The 21,000-nt window shown below is 36.4% G+C and overlaps 1 protein-coding gene across 12 annotated transcripts in view; it reads right to left on the reverse strand.

Moving 5' to 3' along the window:
- STXBP5 (syntaxin binding protein 5) overlaps positions 1 to 21,000 on the reverse strand; it is a 114,345-nt gene that overhangs the window by 64,872 nt on the left and 28,473 nt on the right. For all 12 annotated transcript variants that reach the window (XM_083831913.1, XM_083831914.1, XM_083831924.1 and 9 more), the window contains 5 exons: positions 17,361 to 17,442; positions 16,420 to 16,520; positions 5,871 to 6,005; positions 4,545 to 4,608; positions 600 to 683 (listed from right to left, as the gene is read on the reverse strand). In XM_083831913.1, the coding sequence (XP_083688039.1) occupies positions 600 to 683; positions 4,545 to 4,608; positions 5,871 to 6,005; positions 16,420 to 16,520; positions 17,361 to 17,442 (466 nt within the window). The remainder of the gene's footprint in view (positions 1 to 599; positions 684 to 4,544; positions 4,609 to 5,870; positions 6,006 to 16,419; positions 16,521 to 17,360; positions 17,443 to 21,000) is intronic.

Raw genomic sequence — 21,000 nt, forward strand, 5'->3', positions numbered from 1 at the left:
CTGTCTTTCCAGCAGCCTAAATTCTCTTAAAAAATCAAGTTGTAAGAAATAAATTCCATTAAATGCTCCCCCCAACCTTTTTTAAAAACAAAACAACAACAAAAACTCTTTGGTTTTAACCTTGATCTTATCCCACAATGAAAAGGTACACTTATAGAACCATCTTACCGAGACTATTAATTGGTTTCTTTTTTTCACACTTTCCAGAATGTGAGAGATTCCAAGTTACAGAAATTGCTAAGCTATCTTATTTCAACTAAAGACTCAAGCTCTTAACACACTTCTCAACAGAACACTACTCAACAGAAAAACAGAGCTGAAACCTTAACCACAGAAATTGGCGAAGAAACCTAATCCATGACACCATTCATTGCAAAAAACTTCAACACAGCAAACACTTCTTCCGTCTAAAGTTTGTTATTCAAACACTGTATTTCTTTTACAGAAAGCGTCAAGTATTTGCAATTTCAAAGAGGCCTATTTGTCTCTATCCACTAGTGACAAGAGCAGATGAACTGAATAAAATAATCAAAATGGTATCTCTAGAACTGTGAATGATGTCCTCATAATATACAATGAAAATGAAAAATTGTTATTACCTCATCATGTGAGTATCTGTAATCTGCCTTCTTTGACTTCAGATCCCACAATACCACTGTTCCAGACTCAAAACCAATCAGGAGCTGCAATAATAAGCATAAATATTGTCTTTATAAGCAAATATAACACCATTTAAATGGCCTGCAGTTCTTGTCCCAAAGAACTGCAGCCTAATACTAGATGAAGCAATCGCAAGTGATTGAGAAGACAGAAGTTAGTGACAAGCTGAGAAGACCTCAGAATTGAAGACTTACTTTATACTGTGTTTCATTCTCTTCCAGCTAATACAATACTAATACATGCTGAAATTCATGCAAAGTTAGAAAGAATTTGTCTTCATCTTCAGAAGAGTCTTTGGAAATCCCTTTGACTTCCAGAAAGCCCAACATTAAACACTTTCCTAAATGTATTCCTTCCTGAGTAAAAATTATGGTTGTGGGGGAGCACTTTTTGTTCACTAATATGTGTTTTCCTCACTAGAATTTGTTCTGCTCAGATTTGTTAGAAAAAAAATGCACTGTCATTTCTGAAGTTCTGGGTATTGTTTCATTGTCTCTAAGAAAAAAAATGTAATAAGCTTTCCCCGATGTTAATCAAAATTGAGTTAATTGGCTAAAAGAACACAAAGAAAATTAGCTGTTCAAATGAAAGGTAGAGAGAAATTAAATGTAATGCTTTTTGAAATCATATTTTTCAAGAAGCAAAACTAAAACTATTTCTGCACGGAATGAAGATCCAAATTGCTCATAATAATTGCATTATCACATCGCTGAGTATCTAAGTGTTTTGTTTTCCTATCTTAAGTGATACTTCTCTTAACGAAAACAAAGCAAGGCCAACAGAAAACAGTAGTAACAGCCTTTGTACTTATTATATGATCAAAGAAGGTTCTTCTTATTAGCTTATTTTATAGTAGTTGGATCTACTCTGAGAGCCTTCCCTTCAGCAACACTGCTAAAGTGGTTCTAAGCATTATGTAGCAGGCCGTCAATTCTACTTCTTTTTCCCAGCACGGACATACAGAAAAGGAATACTTGGCTACAGATATTTATTCACTGCTGAAACAACCTATTTCATGTAAGCAGAGGCACCCCAAGTATGATCTTCATACTACAGGTTAGAAAACATTGCCTTCCCATACATGCCACTGCAGTCAGGGAGAGAGATCTACATGAGTCTATTGCTGTACCTAGAGGTTTTGCCTGAACAGTCTTTTCAAGGTCTGGAGTTCTTTCCAATATGTAAAAGAGGATCTCCATCCAGCATACAGACAATATATTCTATTTCATTGCTACACAGCACAAAAATGACCTAAAACACTAAGCGTGTTTGATCCAGTAAAAGTGAATGTTAGATTTTTTTTCCTCATTACAGTGTCATGTATACTATTATTTTAAACTACCCTGCTTACCATAAACCATTTTATAGGTTTTTTTATTATTATTATTTATTTTAAACTTTGAATTTAGCCTTCTCTTCATTGGGATTTTTCTAACAGCCTGAAAGTTTTAAGAAACAAGTACACAACAGGTTCTTGCAACTGCACAGGTCTTTGGTTTGTTTTGCTTGCTTTTATGGATGTATTTTTCATTTATTTTTTGTTAGAAAGAAGAGGACCATGAGGTCATTCTACAAGACTAAGGAACACCCAAACTGATAAAAACAATAAACCTTTCACTTTAGTTGACAATAATTAAATATAAAGTATGGGTAGAATACACCAGACTAAAGAGATTGCTTGTCTTTTCTCAAGTTACCATAGCTTCATTACATTCATAATCTAGTGTTCATGATTCTGGAGTGCGATTCAGACCTAATCCTACAGAAAAATTCAGTAGTTAAATGCTTACCTCAGTGACTTGCAACTGAATGGAAAAGCTCTACTTGTTAAATTCTTTTTGGATTGAATCCTCAGACATCTATGTTACAAGCTCACAACTAGCATGCTGTTAAAATATTCAAATCACTGCTGAGACAATACTATCATTGCCCAATCTTTTCAGTTTTATCCACCACTAACACATCAAACAGAAAACAAACAAAAATAGTATTTTTCCTGCACATGTAGAACAGTAGAAAGCAACATTATTTTCTTTCTCCTTGAAAGTTATTTACTCTTGGGAATTCAAAACTCTGTGATATTTCTGAGCCATTACACTGACAGAAATAAACATCTAGAACTTAATTCATCAATATATTCATTTACTTATACCTGAATATACTTTATATATACACTCTAGAGAGGAATCAATGAAAATCTGTTTAAAGAGACATCAAGCTTTCTCAAATGGTATTTGGCTAGACGTACCAGCTCTTCTGGTATACCTAGCCAAATTATAACATTTTTGAAAGTGGTCTACGCGCTTTTGGAAGAGATGCATATGTACTATAGTTTTAAAATCCCTCTTCTTTTACTTTTTTTTCTGTTGAGAAAATTAAGGAAAACCCTTCCTGCTTACTCTTCAACTGTGGACCAAAGCACCTGAACAAAAATTGCAGCAGACCAGTTAGATTTGCTAAGTAACGATGAGGCAACGCAAGCTAGGCAGGCTGAAGATCCTTCAAAGGGTTAGAGAGTCACATAATCTCATCCAAAGATTAGACAAGAGGTCGGGCAACTGAAGCAAAGGCTCAGTCTTGCAACCAGGACTGAAGTGCAGAATGAATTACGGCAAAGCCACAACATACATGTTGTCATTCTGTACACTCTTGATCATGTATAAGTGTTTCTATAGCATGTAACAATATAGAATAAAGCATTTAGGAAACAGATAAGAAATAGATACGACAAAAACATGTTCTAGCACAAATGGAAACATTTCTTTACACAGATTCCTGAGGGTTTCCAAGGATCCATTGTTTTCTAGCACAACTATCTTGTTCCAGTGTAAAGGAAGAAATCAAGTGGAGTAGGCATTAGCCACACAGCCAAAAAAGCACTGAATTAAACTGCCTAGCAGAAGGTCACTTCTCTATAAAACTGTACATTCTAGTATTACAGTCATTGCTGTCAGAGAAAAATGTTTTTAACTACTTGCCTTTTCTTTTAATTCATGAAATCTTCACTATGGACTTAAGTTATTCATTCTGTATCAGTTTCTACATGTGCCTTGTAAGAGGTCTCCCAAAACAAACAGTAATACTTGCAGATTTATTCTAGAACTAACAAAGTTCTAAGAAAGAACTTATGACCACTGATTTCACTGTTCAGGTTCTTCTTGCTGGCTGCTGTGTCACAGGACATTACAATGAATGTCCTGTGAGGGCCTCAAGAATGTGTACCATAAAAAATTTTAGTTAAGACGACCACATTGGTAATATCTCACAAGGAGAATACAAGTCTGATATGTAGCTTTTTCTTGCATGTTTTACTAAAGATGACTTTTCTGAAGCATTTAGTTGTACTACAAGCCAGTTAAGTTTTAACCACTAAATACTGCTAAGTGATAGTTCGTCAGTTAGATCTTTAACCTCATAAAAATTGCTGTCTTGGATTGGCCACAGATAAGGTACACAGTAATCTATATAAATACACTTCAGTGACCACAAAGCATTTTACAGTTGTAAAAGTAGCAACAGCCCCATGGTATTATAAAGCTTATTAATTTCCATCCCAAGTTTGTTTTTTTAATAAACTTTTTTTAACCACAAATAACGTTCCTCGCTTGTATCTTCAAGGATTTCTGCAATTCAGTGTTTTCAGCTGTATTTTCAAATGTTTGTGATTACGAGGTACGTTCAAGTACCCTATCAGTGTTTCCTATATTCATGTCTGTACTTTACTTCGTATTTTCAGAGCCTAAAGCCTTGATTTAGTCTTCCTTCATGCTTCCAACATTGTCCTCATCTACTTAATCCCTCCTTAAAAGCAGTGGGATTTACTTTTTTTTTTTTAAAGTCTCACTTGAAAAATAGTTCAGGGAAAAGCCTTCAACATATCCTACCTTGCCTTCATCCATTGGATTGTCACTGATGTGGACAATAGGTCCTGGGTGAGATTTGGATGACCTAAACAAGGAATAATTCCAATTAAGAGAAAAATTAGCCCTGCCCAAAATTGCATCTCATAAGATGATTACAAGTAATAGAAAAATTATATTTATGTACTCTCATAGTGAAACATTGAGACACCAATTAATCTTAAAACATCTCCTAAAGTTGATCAAGAAAAACAAAATATTATTTAAAAAAATCAGTAGCATTTCCTACAACACCTATTTCACATACCACTTTTCTTCAGAAGATTTCAGTAGACTACATACAGTAGACTTTTATCTTGTATTCCTGCATACACACAGTTTATCTGAATGCTAACTAACTCAGAGAACAATAGCTGCTACAGATAAGACAAAGCCCATGTTATTATTTCCATAAAGCTTTGCCTCCCTTAATTGCACAAACTGGAAAGCTATATTTTGCTATCTTCCTTCTTCCACATGCTCATTTGTAGACAAGAAGATATGATACACTCTCTAAACCATTAATTCTTCAGTGATGAAAAAAGAATTAAAGTAACTATTTTTTAAACATTATATAATTTAGATACTGCCCAAGATGGGTACTATTAAAATGGGTTTTATTAAAAACAACTCTGTTTTTATGTTGACTTCTTGCTATTAAAGAATTATTATCTTGATATTAAAGAAGATCGACAAATGAAGAGATGTGGTTTTTTTTTTTCCAAAAGCCTTTGGCAAGTGATGGACTTCATGTATGTTTTGAAGATATAACATTCTAGAAACAACAGCAGCACAGAAACAGCAGCATACAAGTATGTTTTCACCCACATACCACTGTATTTGCAGTCACAAATCTATTATTAAAAAAGGAAGGAGGAATGGAAATAGCTGTAAAAAATATATTTTGTTCTTGGAATAGGCTTATTTAAATTTACATTTTCAACCAGTATGCATCGGCCCTGTCACAATGCATATCTTTACACTCTGGAAGATATTCTACAAGGACTACTGAATCCAATTATCCCTGAAAACAGGCTGATGTTAAACAGAGTTCTGGGCATCACAGCCTTAAGTCAAGTCAGAAATAGTTTTAACAAGCTGAAAAAAAAAGTCCACCAAGTTAACGTTAACACTTCACTTTCATGAAAATAAGTTATTTACATGCCTGTGTACTTTGCCCGTATTATTTGGTGCAATGAGACTAATATGGAGGTTGTTCTAGATAAGAATGTCAATTCTGCAACTTATAACATCTTGGACACTTGGACATCTGTTCCCCCCCCTCAATAGAGGATACCAGACTGAACTCACAGTTCAATGGCTTTATTCCACATGATGACATAGCCTGAGAGAGTAAATGATTCCACATTGACAATGTGAATGTTTCCTCTTTCGGTGCCCACATATAGCCATTTACTTTGGAAAGGTAGATGACAAAATGTTATCCTGAAAAAGAATACCACCAGAAAAAGGGATTAAAGAGAAGTCTCTCATAAATCCAGTATTTCAATGTCTACGTTGCCAAAAAGTAGAAGAAATGCAGCAGGCAAACAGGAAAAAGTACAAGTTACAGGTAGATAAAAATAGCAAAACCAGTACATGATCAGAGATCCACAGACAACGTAAAATTTAGAATAAACATGGAATATAAACCAAAGTATTCTAAGACTATTAAGTCATTCAGATAAAAATCACACAGCCGCCACTGAAAATCATCACACAATGTTTTTTCCTTAAGTTAGCTGCCATTTTAAGCTTAAAACACAATACTCCTATGTTATAATCTATAAATCTCCCTTTGAAAACAATCTAATTTCAAGTTTTGAAGAACAAAAGATTTTTAGAAGCAACTTGTTGCAGTTTAAACTGGCTTCAAGTGAATAAGCAAAGGGAGAAAGACTAATCTATTAAACATAAATTTACATGTAACCCAATGTATCCCCCAAACAACAAGCCTATTAACAACCACAAGACCTATAAAATAATAAAATTCATTTTAAAAGTAGTTTAAAGTTGGTGTTACTATTTTACTTAAACAACATTTTAATTTCCAATCTTGCATTTTTCACCTCTGTTGCTAGTAATGGCTGGCAGAAATCCTCCGACTGTATCTCCAATGCAAGAATTAGTATTTTAAAATTTGCTTATTTCTGACCTCTTGAGTTCTGCTTATTGTTTAATTTGTTGACAAAAGTAATAATGTATGCATAGGAACTGGAGCTTCTGAAGTATTTGAGTTTTCTATATAACAGAAATACTAAGTTAAAGCCTAGAAAATTTCTATAAAATGTTTTTGAATTTACAGTTTCATCTGATAAGGTCCAATATGGTAGAAACCTGACAAACTCCTTGGACTATCAAACTAGGATTTTCAGAAAGGTTTCAGTGATAAGCTAAAATAATTATTAATTGGAAATTTGTTTTGTCAGTGCTAATCCTTAGCTTTACACATTTTTTCTTATTTTCTCCCAGTTGGGTTCCCTTCTTGCCAAATCCATGCATCATGTCACAAGCCTGTTAATAATTATTTACGCAAAGAACAGCTTTAGATCCTTTGCATTAGATGTTCTATGTATGCATTTAACAAGCACAAAAGCAAAGTCTAGTGGCAACAATGCAAAAAATTACTGATTGTTGAAAAGACATTAATTTGTATTACAGTTTTCAAAAGTTAAGGTGTCTGTTGTAACACTACCTGGATCCAAAGTGCACCACTTTTTATATTACTTATTTATTTCCAGCAAGGGAATGCTGATTGCTCAAGCAAATCTTTAATTTATCCATTTTCTGACTTTCTTGGTTTCTTTTGCTCTTCTACTTTAAGTGCAAAGGCTGCACTTTTTTTTCCATTGATGTTATATAGAAAAAAAGGACTATAGACAAGATTTAAAGTGCTCCAACTCAGTGAACTTGTAGAGGTTATAACATTTTTACTATACAGAGTAATCTGCAAACACTGCAGGTGAAGCGCTTGCATTTCACCAACTTCCTTAGAAGAAAGACAAGACAGATTTTATTGGAAGTTAGAAACATACATCTGCACATACACCATTGAGGCAGGTCCCCAAATACCACTACCCAGTAAGAGAGCTCTCCCAGCGTAAGTAGGCCAGGGGGTATGTGAAGAGAGGCAGCGTGAGGCAAGAGGTGAAGCAAACTCTCAGCACTCTGCAAGGCTATAGATTTCTTTCTGGCACTCCATGTGCCAGAAAAAAGCTGGCAGCCGCATCACCTGGATCTAAAACTATGGCCTAGCAGCCAGAAAGAATATTCAAGAGCAGGGTCACGGGTATATTTGTATCGATCTGTGAGTTAATATTGTCACCTACAGTTGCCCAACACTCATTCTAAAAATCAAAACAAGACAACCAAAAACTAAAATCTATTTCATGGTATTTAAAGGTGGACAGAAATATAACTTTGGGCTGCAACTTCAATTGCTATAGTGAAAGGGCAACACTTGAAGGTAAAAAAAAAAAAAGCGTTCAACTCCTCAATACTCTTGATGCCTTTCATGGAATACTTTTGCACTCTTCAGCCACACTCAATGTCTTCTCTGTGCAGCAGAGATTACTTTTGTCACCAGTTAGCAAGCAGTGAAATGCTTCCACACCAAGAGTAAGTTACATTTGATCTAGTATCTTTACTAAATCTCAAAGTCAGGAGGCAAATGACTTCAGAATTGTAAGTATAGGTAAGTTTAAAGCAGTGTTCCCAACCCAACCTTCAAAGTGTGCTTTTAGCAGTCTTCCACAATCAAAGTCTTGCATGACGTTTATGTAACCAAAAAATATTCTTTTGGAGCTTTCATGGTTCACAGAAATGATGACTATCTAAGTCCAAATGGAATTCATTGTGGTGAAGCTGCCATGATGAAAGAATCACTGCTATTACTTGCTATTTCTCCATTTTCTTTCTGGGATAAAAGTATACCTTCCAATTTTCAGAAATTCTATTATATTTTCATCTACTTGATTCATTTCAGATAACTGCATTTATTTTTGCATTCAATTTACAGAATAACATTTCTAACATTATGGTCCATGTACTGAGTTTCTCTTCTCTTCAGTGATTAAGGCTTCACCTAAGACACTAAGCAGATTTTAAACAATGGCTGGAAAATTTATAGCCCCTGTAGAAAATAAATTCAGTGAAGCTATGACCATCTTAACAACCAGAGAAATCACACTGACATGTCAGCATATAACTATATTCAGTCACCTAGCTTATTCCATTTTAAATTGGACTTGGGACTACAAGAGATTTAGACTTGCTTTGGGAGATGAAAACAAGTTTCAAGGTCTTCTTGGTAGTCAGGCAGCTCCCTTCAGGCCAAGAACAGCACATTTTTTTTCTTAAAAAAATGCAGACTTTCCTCCAGAAACCCTTCTTTCTGTCATGATACGATTAGAGTATGATATTAGATACTCTGTCCCTAACACACATACGATCCACAGAAGTAGAAACTGCCATATTATACCCTGCCCATTTCCAGAACTCAGGCATTATTCCCGTTCTCTCCTTACCCACAAAGGGATACATACACTAATGTAGAAAAGAACCAGTGGTTGGGCAGAGATTAAAAGCACTACAGATGCACTGAACCAAAGTAAAATTTCTTTGCAAGCCTTTCTTGAACACAAATTCCAACTGGCTAATAACAGTCAAGAGCAGTACACATTCTTTCCTGTATCAAACCATTCTGACCAAAAAATACCATGAGAAAGGCATCCATAAAAAAAATAGACCAGTTTTGGGCATCCAAAGGGACAGCTTAAAAATGGGACTGCATGAGCAAGTGATGACTGAAAGCACCCTTTTGCAAGCAGTTCGTTCATGGCACAACAAATTTATCATGCTACCCCTTAAGGAATATCTGCTACCTCATCTAACACATTCTGTGAAGCTGACGGAACTTTTGCCATAATGCAAGTATTGTGCACAGCACTTTATTCCAAATATTTTGAATCCCTTTACAGAAGAAAACAATGCTTTAAAGGGTTTTTTCCAATGTGAGATTTACAATGATTTTAATATATGCTAACATCACTGCCTAGATGAGGTACTGTTATGCAAGCCCAAAACAGTCAGCATAGTGCCAAATTCTAACATACCCGTACTTTTCCATAAGCATTAATTCTTCTTCCTCACTACATACACATTCACAAAGCTACTGCACATGCTCTCAACCTCCCTCCGCAACAAGCTAACAGCACCCAAGAAGAAGCTTTCCTGTGAAATGTATTTATCAGAGCTTAACCAGTAGTTCTCAAGAAAACAGTTATATACAGAATACAGTGTTACACTAACAGTAGAAAATATTGATAAAAGAAAAACCCCAACCCTCACAAAATGTTTTTTTATTTTTACTGCACTTAGAATGTAATTTGTGTTGTTGCTTATGGGAGAGCATTAGCAGTGACAGGAATCTTTACGCAGCCATTTGGAAACCCACTGAAAAGATTTTCTCGTAACTGCAGACCATGTCTTTTCTAACAATGTCAAAATTAGTTAAAATTTTGATTGTGGTTGTGTCACAACATATATAAATAATTATAGCAAATTACAGTATTCCCTAGAGGAATTTAATTATGGAAATCTCAAAGAATAGAGTTTATTAAATTAATATGCCAACAGCCTAATTCTTCGACTTAAGGGAACTAGTAAGTAAAAAAAAGACACTTGAGTGTATTATTATGACAACAAACATCCTTCTAAATTAATCGTTACCTTTCCTTAGTCTGCTGCATTATGAAGTATTATGTTCTTCAGAATTTTCCACTACTTTAACAAAGCACAGTGACAAATACTTTGATGAATGTCAAATGCTAATAACAGGTTTTATTTTTAAGACACAAACTATTTCTAGAACCTCACACTATCATTGTAAGTCTTCAGTTTGTGCAATTACATTAGCTGCTCAAATCAGTGTATATGCAAAATATTTTTTTCTAAGAAAAGCAGCAAGCTATCAAAGTTGCCTTCTGCATACATCTCTCTCCAAGCTTTCATACATGGGATAGTCAGCACAAAATTCCTAAACTGAAATGTTTAAGTTGTATACTAGACTAGACTCATGTCTGTGGTCCCTGTGACAAGTATTTAATGGGCACAAAATGAAGAGCCATTGTCACAGTGACATTCAGATGGAACCAAGCAGTAGCTGTGATTTTTCCCATACTTCTGCAAAGGGGTTATTTCCGGATTTGTTAAATGCAATAGGTTTTACATACTTACTTGTATGAAAAAGGCCTGAAGGGGCAGGAAGCACAGGCAGAGGAAGAATTGTTCTTCAATGCCCCCAAAATTTTCCCTAAAAAGGCCGTGTTGGTAAAGGTAGTACATCATAGAAACTGGCCCAAACATCCCATAAGAGTACTCTCAATGATTCTTCTCCAAATATGATCACTTGAACACCTGGCTCTGCTGTCAGCTGAGAACCTACACTCAGTATCTGACTTCTTCTGTACACTAGTGATGTCAAAATATGGTAATGGGGAAGCAAGATCCGAGAACAATAATAAAATGGGAGAATGCCATGACTGATGTGACCAACATTAAGGCCTTTTATACATCATTCCAGATAGAGGCTCACTTTTAGAGTTCCTATGTTACTCAAGGAATAACCACCACGTTTGGCATCAGAAGACAGTCAGGTAGCTTGCTATAACACAAGCAGTTCAGGCTAAACATTTATTCTTGGAAGTTACATATGAGGATTTATAAAACAGCCACATTGGAGATGTAAATTTCCCATTGGAGAAAGAAGAGCTATGCTCATCACTGATGAGGAAAAGTCTGCCAGGCAGGCAGGGCAGAAAGACTAGAGCTTGAATTCCACCCAGGAACGTGGCAGTTGGTCATTATGTGGCACACAGCACTGTAAAAAATCATTGGTGTACAGGGAAAAACGGTAATTGGACAGTGGAGACAGGTTTTAAAAACTGTCTCATAGAAACCTGAAGTCTCAGAGTAATAGGACTCACTATTTCAGTTCGGCCTCAATGCCAAAGGCAGCAGGAGAAAACACACAATTGTAGCTCCATCAACAGCACCTACACATGGGATAGAAAGTGCACTGCATGGCCTCCAGAAAACATTTTTCAAAGGAATCTGATCTTGCACGAATAAGACATTCAGACCTGCAGCAAACCCAGACAGCTGAAGAGCTCCTTTTCCCTTACTAATGTCTTGAAACAAGCTGGAGCTGCTAAGTATGTCCTCCAGTGGATCACCATTAAGTAACATTTTTTGAGCCCAACAGGAAAAAACGGTCTTATATGAAATCATAAAAACAGATGATCATTTCATTTTGATCTTGAAAAATAAGCCAGTTTTAGAAAAAGGGTGAAAAACTTAGCTATGTGTCATATGTCAGATCTGTACTCAGTATATTATTAACTCAGAAAGAGTCCAAATATTCAACTTCTCAGAAGCATTGTATGGATGTGTATCTTTCCATCAGTTATACTATAATCCTACCCCAAAGCATATAGGGCAAGGTGGGGGGAAAAAACAGCCCCCCAAATAAATGGTGGAAGTGCAACTGATATTAACACAGAGAAAAGGGGGAAAAAAATCTATCATCATCTCTTCTCAAAGGCAAAAAAAAAAATAATCCTGTATGTCCTCCTGCTATCCACAAAGTGGCAGAATTGGTCAGTTTATAAATTCAGTGAGGTGGAAGGAGAGAGAAATCCTTTCAACTAATGCATGGCCTGAGTACAAATTTACAGTTTCTAACAAGGTGAGGTATGTGTCATAATAAAAGTCCAAAATCCTATCTCTTAGTAAAGAGTAAATACAAGTGGGATTTTTCACACACACTGCAGAGTTTGTATTTAAAATACAAACGTGAAGTGGCTGTTTACAGCAGGGTACAAAGGCAGCAATACTTAAAACACTTTGCTAACTCCAAATTGTGCAGTTTCATGCCGAGAAAGACTACTTAAATCCTACAGCACAGAAGTTGACATATTAAAAATTAAACTGCTATCAATGCATTCAATGATCAATATGCAAAGCACTGGTACACTAAACATTTGGTTCTATTTTTATGCTATGATTTTGGTTCTTGTCTTTACGCTAAGCCACAAAGCAAGTAGAACATTTGTTTCTGCATTAAGGCATGGAATCACAGGCAGCTCAGGAAAGATGCAAGTCAGATTATAAAACAAATTTTTCATGTTCTACATTAAGCTGGCATATTTTCAAGTTTATACAGGTACGTAGATGACAAAAACTATTGCCATTCACTGAAAAAAATCTTAGCAATGCACCAAAATCTAGGATACTAGTAAGTTCACACTCTGAATCGTGTATTTCACGAGGAGATCCTAACGCAAGCAACCCACCACCCCCCCTCCACGTAAGCACCATTATGCATTTTCTTCTGGCCCCTACACACTGCCCCTCTTCCTCCTTCCCACAGTCAAGGAACAGTGGCCAAGCTCACCATTATATTGGTTTAATATCTTCTAACTTTTGTTTAGTAACTAGAATATGGAGCAGCTGTAAAACCCACACAAATGTGACAAGAACAAAAGGCTAGAAAACTTGCAAAACTAGCTTGTTTTGTACTGTATTTCTGACATCTGCCATTTTTTTAATTTGTTATACATTAACAAGTTCATCAGTCACCAGGTCAAAAAAGACTTGTTTCAAATTACTCACCACCACTGATACAATAGGCAGCTATGATTTTATTAAATGGCCAAATTCTTACTTACAGATACTCAACTCATTTACAGATTCAACAGAAAGCAGAGTCTTTAAAGACTCCTGGCCACTACTTTTAAAGATACATTTTGTTCAAAACTAAAAAGCTGCAAGTTACCCAATGAGGACATTTTCCACTGCTAAGAATCAAGTCTGTAATGGGTAACACTCACGTAAAACTCTTAATCTCCATTCTTAAAATTCATGAGCAGAAAAGCAAGGATCCAGAACACTTCCCAGTCACATAGTAGAGTCTGCATTCTGAATTGGTTTACAGGTAATTTAATACCTAAGGTGGTGGTGTGTTTTTTTTTTTTGGTATCAAAACTACTTAACACAAGAATTTATAAACAAGATGTGTCCGTTTTTGTTTCCTTGTTTGACTTCTGCTCAAAACAGGCCTGAAATAATGCTAGTCAAACTACATCACCAACAGGTGAGAAATACAAGTTCTGGAAATAACATCGTAAAGCTCTGAGCTCATTCATGTATACAGCTAAAACCAGGGAATTAACCAAAGCTGGTAAAAGGCTATACCAGGGGAATAAAGAATTCAACAATGCACTGCACCCCTACCTTTTTTCTCCCCCTCCTCCTTTTTTAAAAGGTTTAAGAATAGGTTTCAAATTGTATCTTTTAATCTGGGTAGCATGAACTGTTTCAGTTATTTTATGCTACAAACAACTTTATAATTCACATCAAATCCCTACATATCAAAATCCGATTTGAAAACAGAATCTGGAGAAAACCTGCCCCTTGACATACTGAGCTCAACTCTTAAGTAGGATACAAATACTGCTTTTCTGCAATGTCAACACACTTCCAGGTACTTCCAATCAGGCACATAATTTTAAGCCTTTGCATCTAGAGTTCTAAAACAAATACTGATATAACCAGAGGAATTGATTCAGTCATTTAGTAAGATTTGACTTGATTTCTCCTCCAAGGACATTTTTCCGTTCATTTATTTTCTTTTACCCAAACCAATTTCCAAGATACTGAAAAACCCTACAAAGTGCAAGCTGGCAAAGTGAAGCATCATTGGAAAACATTACTATAAGGCTCAGTTTTAATATTTAATATTTTAATAATTAATGGTTGAGAAGTTAATTATCCTTATGAGAAAATCTTAACCCCAAATCATAAATTATTTAAAAACGTTTTATTAATTAGGTACCTAACATCTTCGCACTTGCTAATTTGAGTGTTCAGTTTTTTTCATGAACGCTCCTCTTAATTAACTTTGTAGCTAATACACAACATAAAACTGACCCAAACAAAGTCACCTACTTCAAATTCACATAACATATCAAACCTATTAGGAGTTGTAATAACACTAACAGCTCTAAGTTACTAAAACCAACTAAATAGAATTATTCAGCAATGAATTTGCAATTTTCTAAAGTTCAGAATCAAAGTAATTCCCTTGTAATGAGATTGCACTTTATAAAATAAAGCTTTATCTTATGAATTAGCCAAAAGAAAGCTATTTGAAAACATACGTAACAGTCATCCAGCATGACTGTTAATAAATGGCGTGTGACAATGCCATTAGTGGCGCTGGGACCTTAAGTGTTCTGGCTACTTCTGTAAGTTATAATGATGGATACTTTAAGATTAAAATTACTACAAGAATAACCCTTGTCTCAGAAACTTTACCTTCACCTCTCTTGATAATTATGATGCTCTCACTACATATTTTTTTCTGATGCTCTCACTACATATTTCAGCAAGGCACAGCTTTTTTTTTTGGAAAATCAGTAGCCTGCCCAAAAATTAATAATTAGTACTACTACTGAAGAGATGTAAGTTACCTAGACTTTTCCCTGACCCCATTCTGGTAACACGAAGTTCAACTAACTATGACAGGTTTTGCTTGTGAGAATACCACATTTAGAACAAAACGACAGTTTAAAACTTCCACTGTTGAAACTAAACTATCTGTACACCTAAGACTCTAAACCAGCTTCCAATAGATTTACACACAATCGGAATCACCTCCTCCGACACGCATTTTAAAGCATTAGTTACAAGCTGATATCCAATGCTTTGTTTCAGACGGCAAAGCCAAATTTTATACTTACACTTAACTAGGTGCTACAGGTAGGAGAAAAGTCATTTAAGAACAAGGAGAAAGAGGACAGAGAAAATTTGGGTTGGATATTCCACTTTATCTCATAGCCAGACAACACTCCTTAAACTAGAGACAAATTTCATTCCTCCCTATTTGACTTTTATACTGCATAAAGGAACTGACACCTCCTTGGGGTGGAGAATTTTGCTCTGTAAACAGAGCTTTCCATTTTGTGCATAATATTTATGCATTGTGATCACAAAAACAACCTCAAAAGGGACTTGGGAATCACTTAATCCTCTATCCCAGAAAAACAATAATCTGCTTCTATGTCATTCCTGACAAATCTGTTTATCATCTGCTCTTTAAAACTACAAGGTTACTCCATAATCCACCCAACAGTCTACTGTAGCACTTCGTATGACATTACATCAAAAGGTTTCATACAAGTATTTAAATCTTCCTCTTTTGTTCTACCTATTACTTAAAGCCTGCCCTATTCAACAAAGCTTCCTGCCCTATTCAACAGAAGTACAGGTCACAGACTATTGTGTTCTTGCTAGGCTCCTCTCAGCTCTCCAAGAAGTCCAGTTCAGAAACACGTGGCTCAAAAGTACGCATAACATTCCAATTGAGACTGTACCTAATCTGGCAAGAGAAAAACTACTTCCTAAAAAGCTTGAAGAAAAAAAGATAGAAATATATCTCAGTAAGCCTTCAAAAATGGAGCTAGTTTTCCTGTTGCCTTGTTAGTACATACAAATACTTTTGTTCCAAAAATTCCTTTGGAGACAAACTAAAAGTCTTCTTTCCCTCCACTTTTTAATGACAGGAATATTGTTGTTCAGCAAAGCAATACTCAAAATAATAGAGAAGTCATCTCAGTTTAGCAGACATATGGTGTGTCTACTCATAAGCAATTTAGACCCTAACCACCTGCAAGTTAATTGCAAAGTAAATCCAGTTTCAATTTTTAACAATTTATTAGTTGTACTGCTTTAATAAATCCAATCTCCCATTTACACAGTGTGATGGTAATGTGCAAAGCAAAAATAATCCAATTCCTACCGTTCTCGGTTAAACTTGAGTGAATGAAGTATAGCAGGTCTCTTCTGACGTAAGTTCCACAAGTGTAAGGTATCATCAGCCAAGGCACTCACAAGAGCTCCCTATTAGAAATAAGTTGAGTAAAACTTTATTTCTAGAAACCTAGTATTAACAACATCATGGAGGAAATATGTAATATTTTCTATCAGTATTAAAAAAATATTTACAAGCATGCATGTCAGCATCATAGAGCAGGTAAGTTTCAAACAGTAGTAACAATGTAACTGATTTGATCATGACATTGAGCTCGCTCACATTGGGTTCAGTGCTATACTGAGGGGTAACGGGAAGAAACAGCTTTTTCTGGTGTGAGCACATCAGTTTCCTCATGCATACAATTTGCAGAGAAATTAAGCAATGAACTCAGTGGCTAATACCTATGCACCAACAAAGTTAGTGATACTTAATTTCAGCACTCCTCTGAGCTAGAAATCCCGCCATAGCTAGTTTGAGAACAGCGTCACTGTCGGGTCTCAGCTGCAATATCTCTAGAAAAAACATCCGAAATTACTGAGGGATCCGATTAGGGATCTTTGCTCAGCTCACATCTGAAATAGTAGCTATCAAAATAAAATTAACAACCCACTGAAACTGTTGGCACTATTAAAAGCATACTTTACTACTGTAAGGGATAACATGCAACATTCAATTACATGAATAAATATTCCCAGCAAAACAGTTCTTGCCTATAGCAGGAGCACTCTAGAGACAAAGCCAGTTTCAGCAGTTAGTCTAGCAATTTATGTGATTAAATAAAGGTACCTTAATTGTTATCACTGTTTAACAAAAATGATTCTAAGTGTGAATAGTATTTGTATTTTGATGTTTGCTTAATGAGAAGTTGAAGAAAACATACGTTGTATCTTCTCAAAATTATGGAATATAAAAATCATTTTACTAACCTCGTTAATCAGAAACTGAAGCTGGATTACTGCAGCTCCACTGTCATGCTGGCAGTAACATTCCACTCCTGGGCGACCGAAGCTGAAATTGGTACTGTTAAGGAATAATTGTTGTATGCAAATGTAGGAAAAAGAAAAACGTTATCAACATCACTAATATCGTGCTCAAGCAGGCTAATACCCTGCTTCTAGCAAGTGCACTCAAAATACTTAACCACATAGACCTTAATGATCACCAAAAAAAATTCACAAACAGAGTAACAACAGTTGAAAGGCCCATTTTATTTATCCCCATGAAGTAAGAAAATTATGTATAACTGCTAAACTTACCATATTTATTTAAAGGATCCCTTGTCAACAAGAACACACTGGAGGATGATGAAGCAGTTATTTTAGTAGTGTTAAATATCAGGACTAGTATAAAATAAAGTTTATTTAAATAAACATCACAATCAAATGATCTATTTTTTTTTTTAAGTGCTAAAGGAGGAGCTTTCTCTCATTTTTAGATGCTACTTACAGATGAAAGAAGAGCTGAATAATGCAAGGCATATTAAAAGAAAGTGTGCTATGACAGAGATAAAAAGATCAGTAGCCAAAATATGGAGGAGTCAATGGTAAATTATGTATAAATGTAAATTTCCAGGATCTCTGTATCAAGATTTCCTGGATGCATACCAACTATGAGATAACAAAAGTGTGCTCATTTTTACTCCTACACATAAATCAGTCCTCTACTTTTATAATGAATATCAAATTGAAGAGGTAACAACATAGATTCTTCCTTATCTCAAAACTAGGCTAATTTATTAGTTGCAAAGACTGTATTTCCAGTTTGGTTATCCTCTTTCTTCTGTCATGAAATTAAGGAAATTCTCCAACCTCTAGGAGAGGGAACAGAAATAACACAAGTCCAAATGAATTATGTGAAACAGTCAGTATACCATCATTACAGTACAAACAGGGTTCACAGAGAATAATTTGCCAAAGAGCTGAACACCTCCTGTTTTAAACAGGCATCTTGGAAAGAATGGAAACCATTTCGAAGACACATGCAAATCAGGGAAAATAACGTACAATTTGTTCTCTCAGTACACAGTAAAAGCTAATAAAACATTACAATTCTCACCCATTCTTCAAGCTTTCTGTTTACTGAAAAATTGTTGATCACAACAAAAGTGTATATATATACCCTTTAAAAAAGTATGTACTGCATATATCATTATATATATAATTGTATTGGGTTTACATGGCAAGATAAGGGCCATGTCAGATAAGGGCCAGCTCCAAAAGAGGACCCACTGCTGCCAGAGCCAAGCCAGTAAGTGATGCTGGTTGTGCCTCTGCGAAAACAGATTTGAGAAAGGGAATAAAACCTGCTGCACAACAGCATCTGGGAGAGAGGAGTGAGAACCAGCCCTGCAGACCCCAAGGCCAGAACAGAAGGAGGGCAGGAGGTGCTCCAGGCAGGCAGCAGCAGTTCCCCTGCGGCCTGTGGAGAGGCCCCTGGAGGAGCAGGCTGTCCCCCTGCAGCCCATGGGTCCCACACGGAGCAGATCTCCACGCTGCAGCCCGTGGAGGAGCCCCCGGTGGAGCAGGTGGATGTGGCCTGGAGGAGGCTGCGGCCCATGGAGAGCCCCCGCAGGAGCAGGCCCCGGGCCGGAGCTGCAGCCCGTGGAGAGGAGCCCACGCAGGAGCAGGGGGTCTGGGGGGAGCTGCTGCCCGTGGGGGACCCGTGCTGGAGCAGTTTGCTCCTGGGGGATGGACCCCGTGGTACGGAGCCGTGTGGGAGCAGTTCCTGAAGAGCTGCTGCCTGTGGGCAGCCCCCGCAGGCTCAGTTCGGGCAGGACGGCATCCCGTGGGAGGGACCCCACGGGGAGCAGGGGCAGGGAGGGACTGTGAGGGAGCAGCGGAGATGAAGCCTCAGGGACTGACCGCAGCCCCCATTCCTTGTTCCTCTGTGCCTCTCAAGGGAGGAGGCAGAAGAGGATGGAAGGTGTTTTTAGTTTGCTTTTAGTTTCTCAGTGTTCTAGTCCACTAGTGATAGGCACTACATTATATAAATCTCCCTATGCTGAGTCTGTTTTGCCCATGATGATAATTGTTGAGTGATCTCCCTATCCTTATCTCAACCTTTGAGCCCTTTCCACCGTATTTTTTCTGCTTTTTCCTTTGAGGAGCAGGATTGAGAGAGTGGCTGTGGTGCAGCTCAGCTGTGTAGCAGGGTAAAACCACCACAGTAATGTATAATTCAACACCCACACCCCACAAATATTTATATATATATATATATATATATATAAACTAAAATATACATTCACACCAGTGAAAGTGGAAAGGCTGAAGTAACTACTAAGTTTCATGCAAATTAAAACTCAAACACACATCTCCCACTCAGCTTCTAAACAACAAGATACAATGCAAGCAGAACTACAGTAGAAACAAGTCTGCTTCAACACACCTCTCAGTGTTTTACCTTTTCTACTTAAACCACTTTCTTCTCTTAGCTTAATGAATCTGTATAACATCCAGCCAAGTGATAAGAGATATACTAAACAGATGTTGAATAATCCAAACTTAATTCCAGCTTTCTTCCCTGAACAGAATTAGTAATTTAATTTTGTTCTGGAGTGGAAGGGCTTAAAGAGCCAGCTTGCTTCACCTGTTTTTTCCCCTTGTATTTTACATTCTTATCAGTATGTTTCCTGTACAAAGAAATCATCAGCCAGTTCTATACTCCACTACCATTTCATAGCTCTTAAAAAATGTAAATAAAAAGCTTAAAATCCATGTTCCCCACCCCCCCAATACCTTCCTTCACAAACTCAGAATACTTTTAATATAGCAGCAGTACTTTTACAGATTGCCAGGCAAGAAGAAAAATCCCCACAATAACAGAAATTTCAGAGTCGATTAGTTGATTTACTTCTGCCTTGCTCATGCTTCTGCATTCACTTGAATTGACAATTTCTTGTAGAAATAGTCAAAGCCATTTCTGAAAGTGAAATTCAGATGTTTACAGGAACTGAATTTTATGACTTGTCAATTATTTATTTGCACTGACACAGTTTTCTAACAAAAAAAAAGATTTCCCAACACCTCCATTGAACATCAGCTTCCAAATTAAATATGTAACACTTGTTCCAAATAAATTGTGGGTGGTGAAGGAATTGAGACTTTATAGCTACCTTGCCTCAAAACAAGAGTATGACCCAGAGTACAAGAGTATGATCCAGAGAAACCCACAGATTCTTCAAGTTACTCCAACCTTCACAAGCTCTATCCTTCAAATGTTCGCCTCAAGCAATTTCTGCTGCAAGTATTTTCTAGAAGCACTATTATAATATTGAAATTTGTATTCACTAGTTAAGAATACTTGAACTTTTGACCAACAATCCTTTAGCATTTTGCAGGACATCTCAACCAGTTCCCTCTCCAGAAATCAGTACATTTGCAGCATGTAAGTAAGTTTATGCAAATTTTAATCGTACAGAGGAAGTTTCTGCTTTTTGACAAGTTAGTGGAAGCCTCATGAACAGATCTGAAAACAGAGTTTGATCTCTTTTACCCTGCTTATGTTTATCAAAAAATAAAAGTGCAAACAGTGCTTGTAGCCCGTCCATTTAGTTCCTCTAACCAA

This window comes from Anser anser, assembly GCF_964211835.1.
Source record: "Anser anser genome assembly, chromosome: 3".
Taxonomy (NCBI): Eukaryota; Metazoa; Chordata; class Aves; order Anseriformes; family Anatidae; genus Anser; species Anser anser.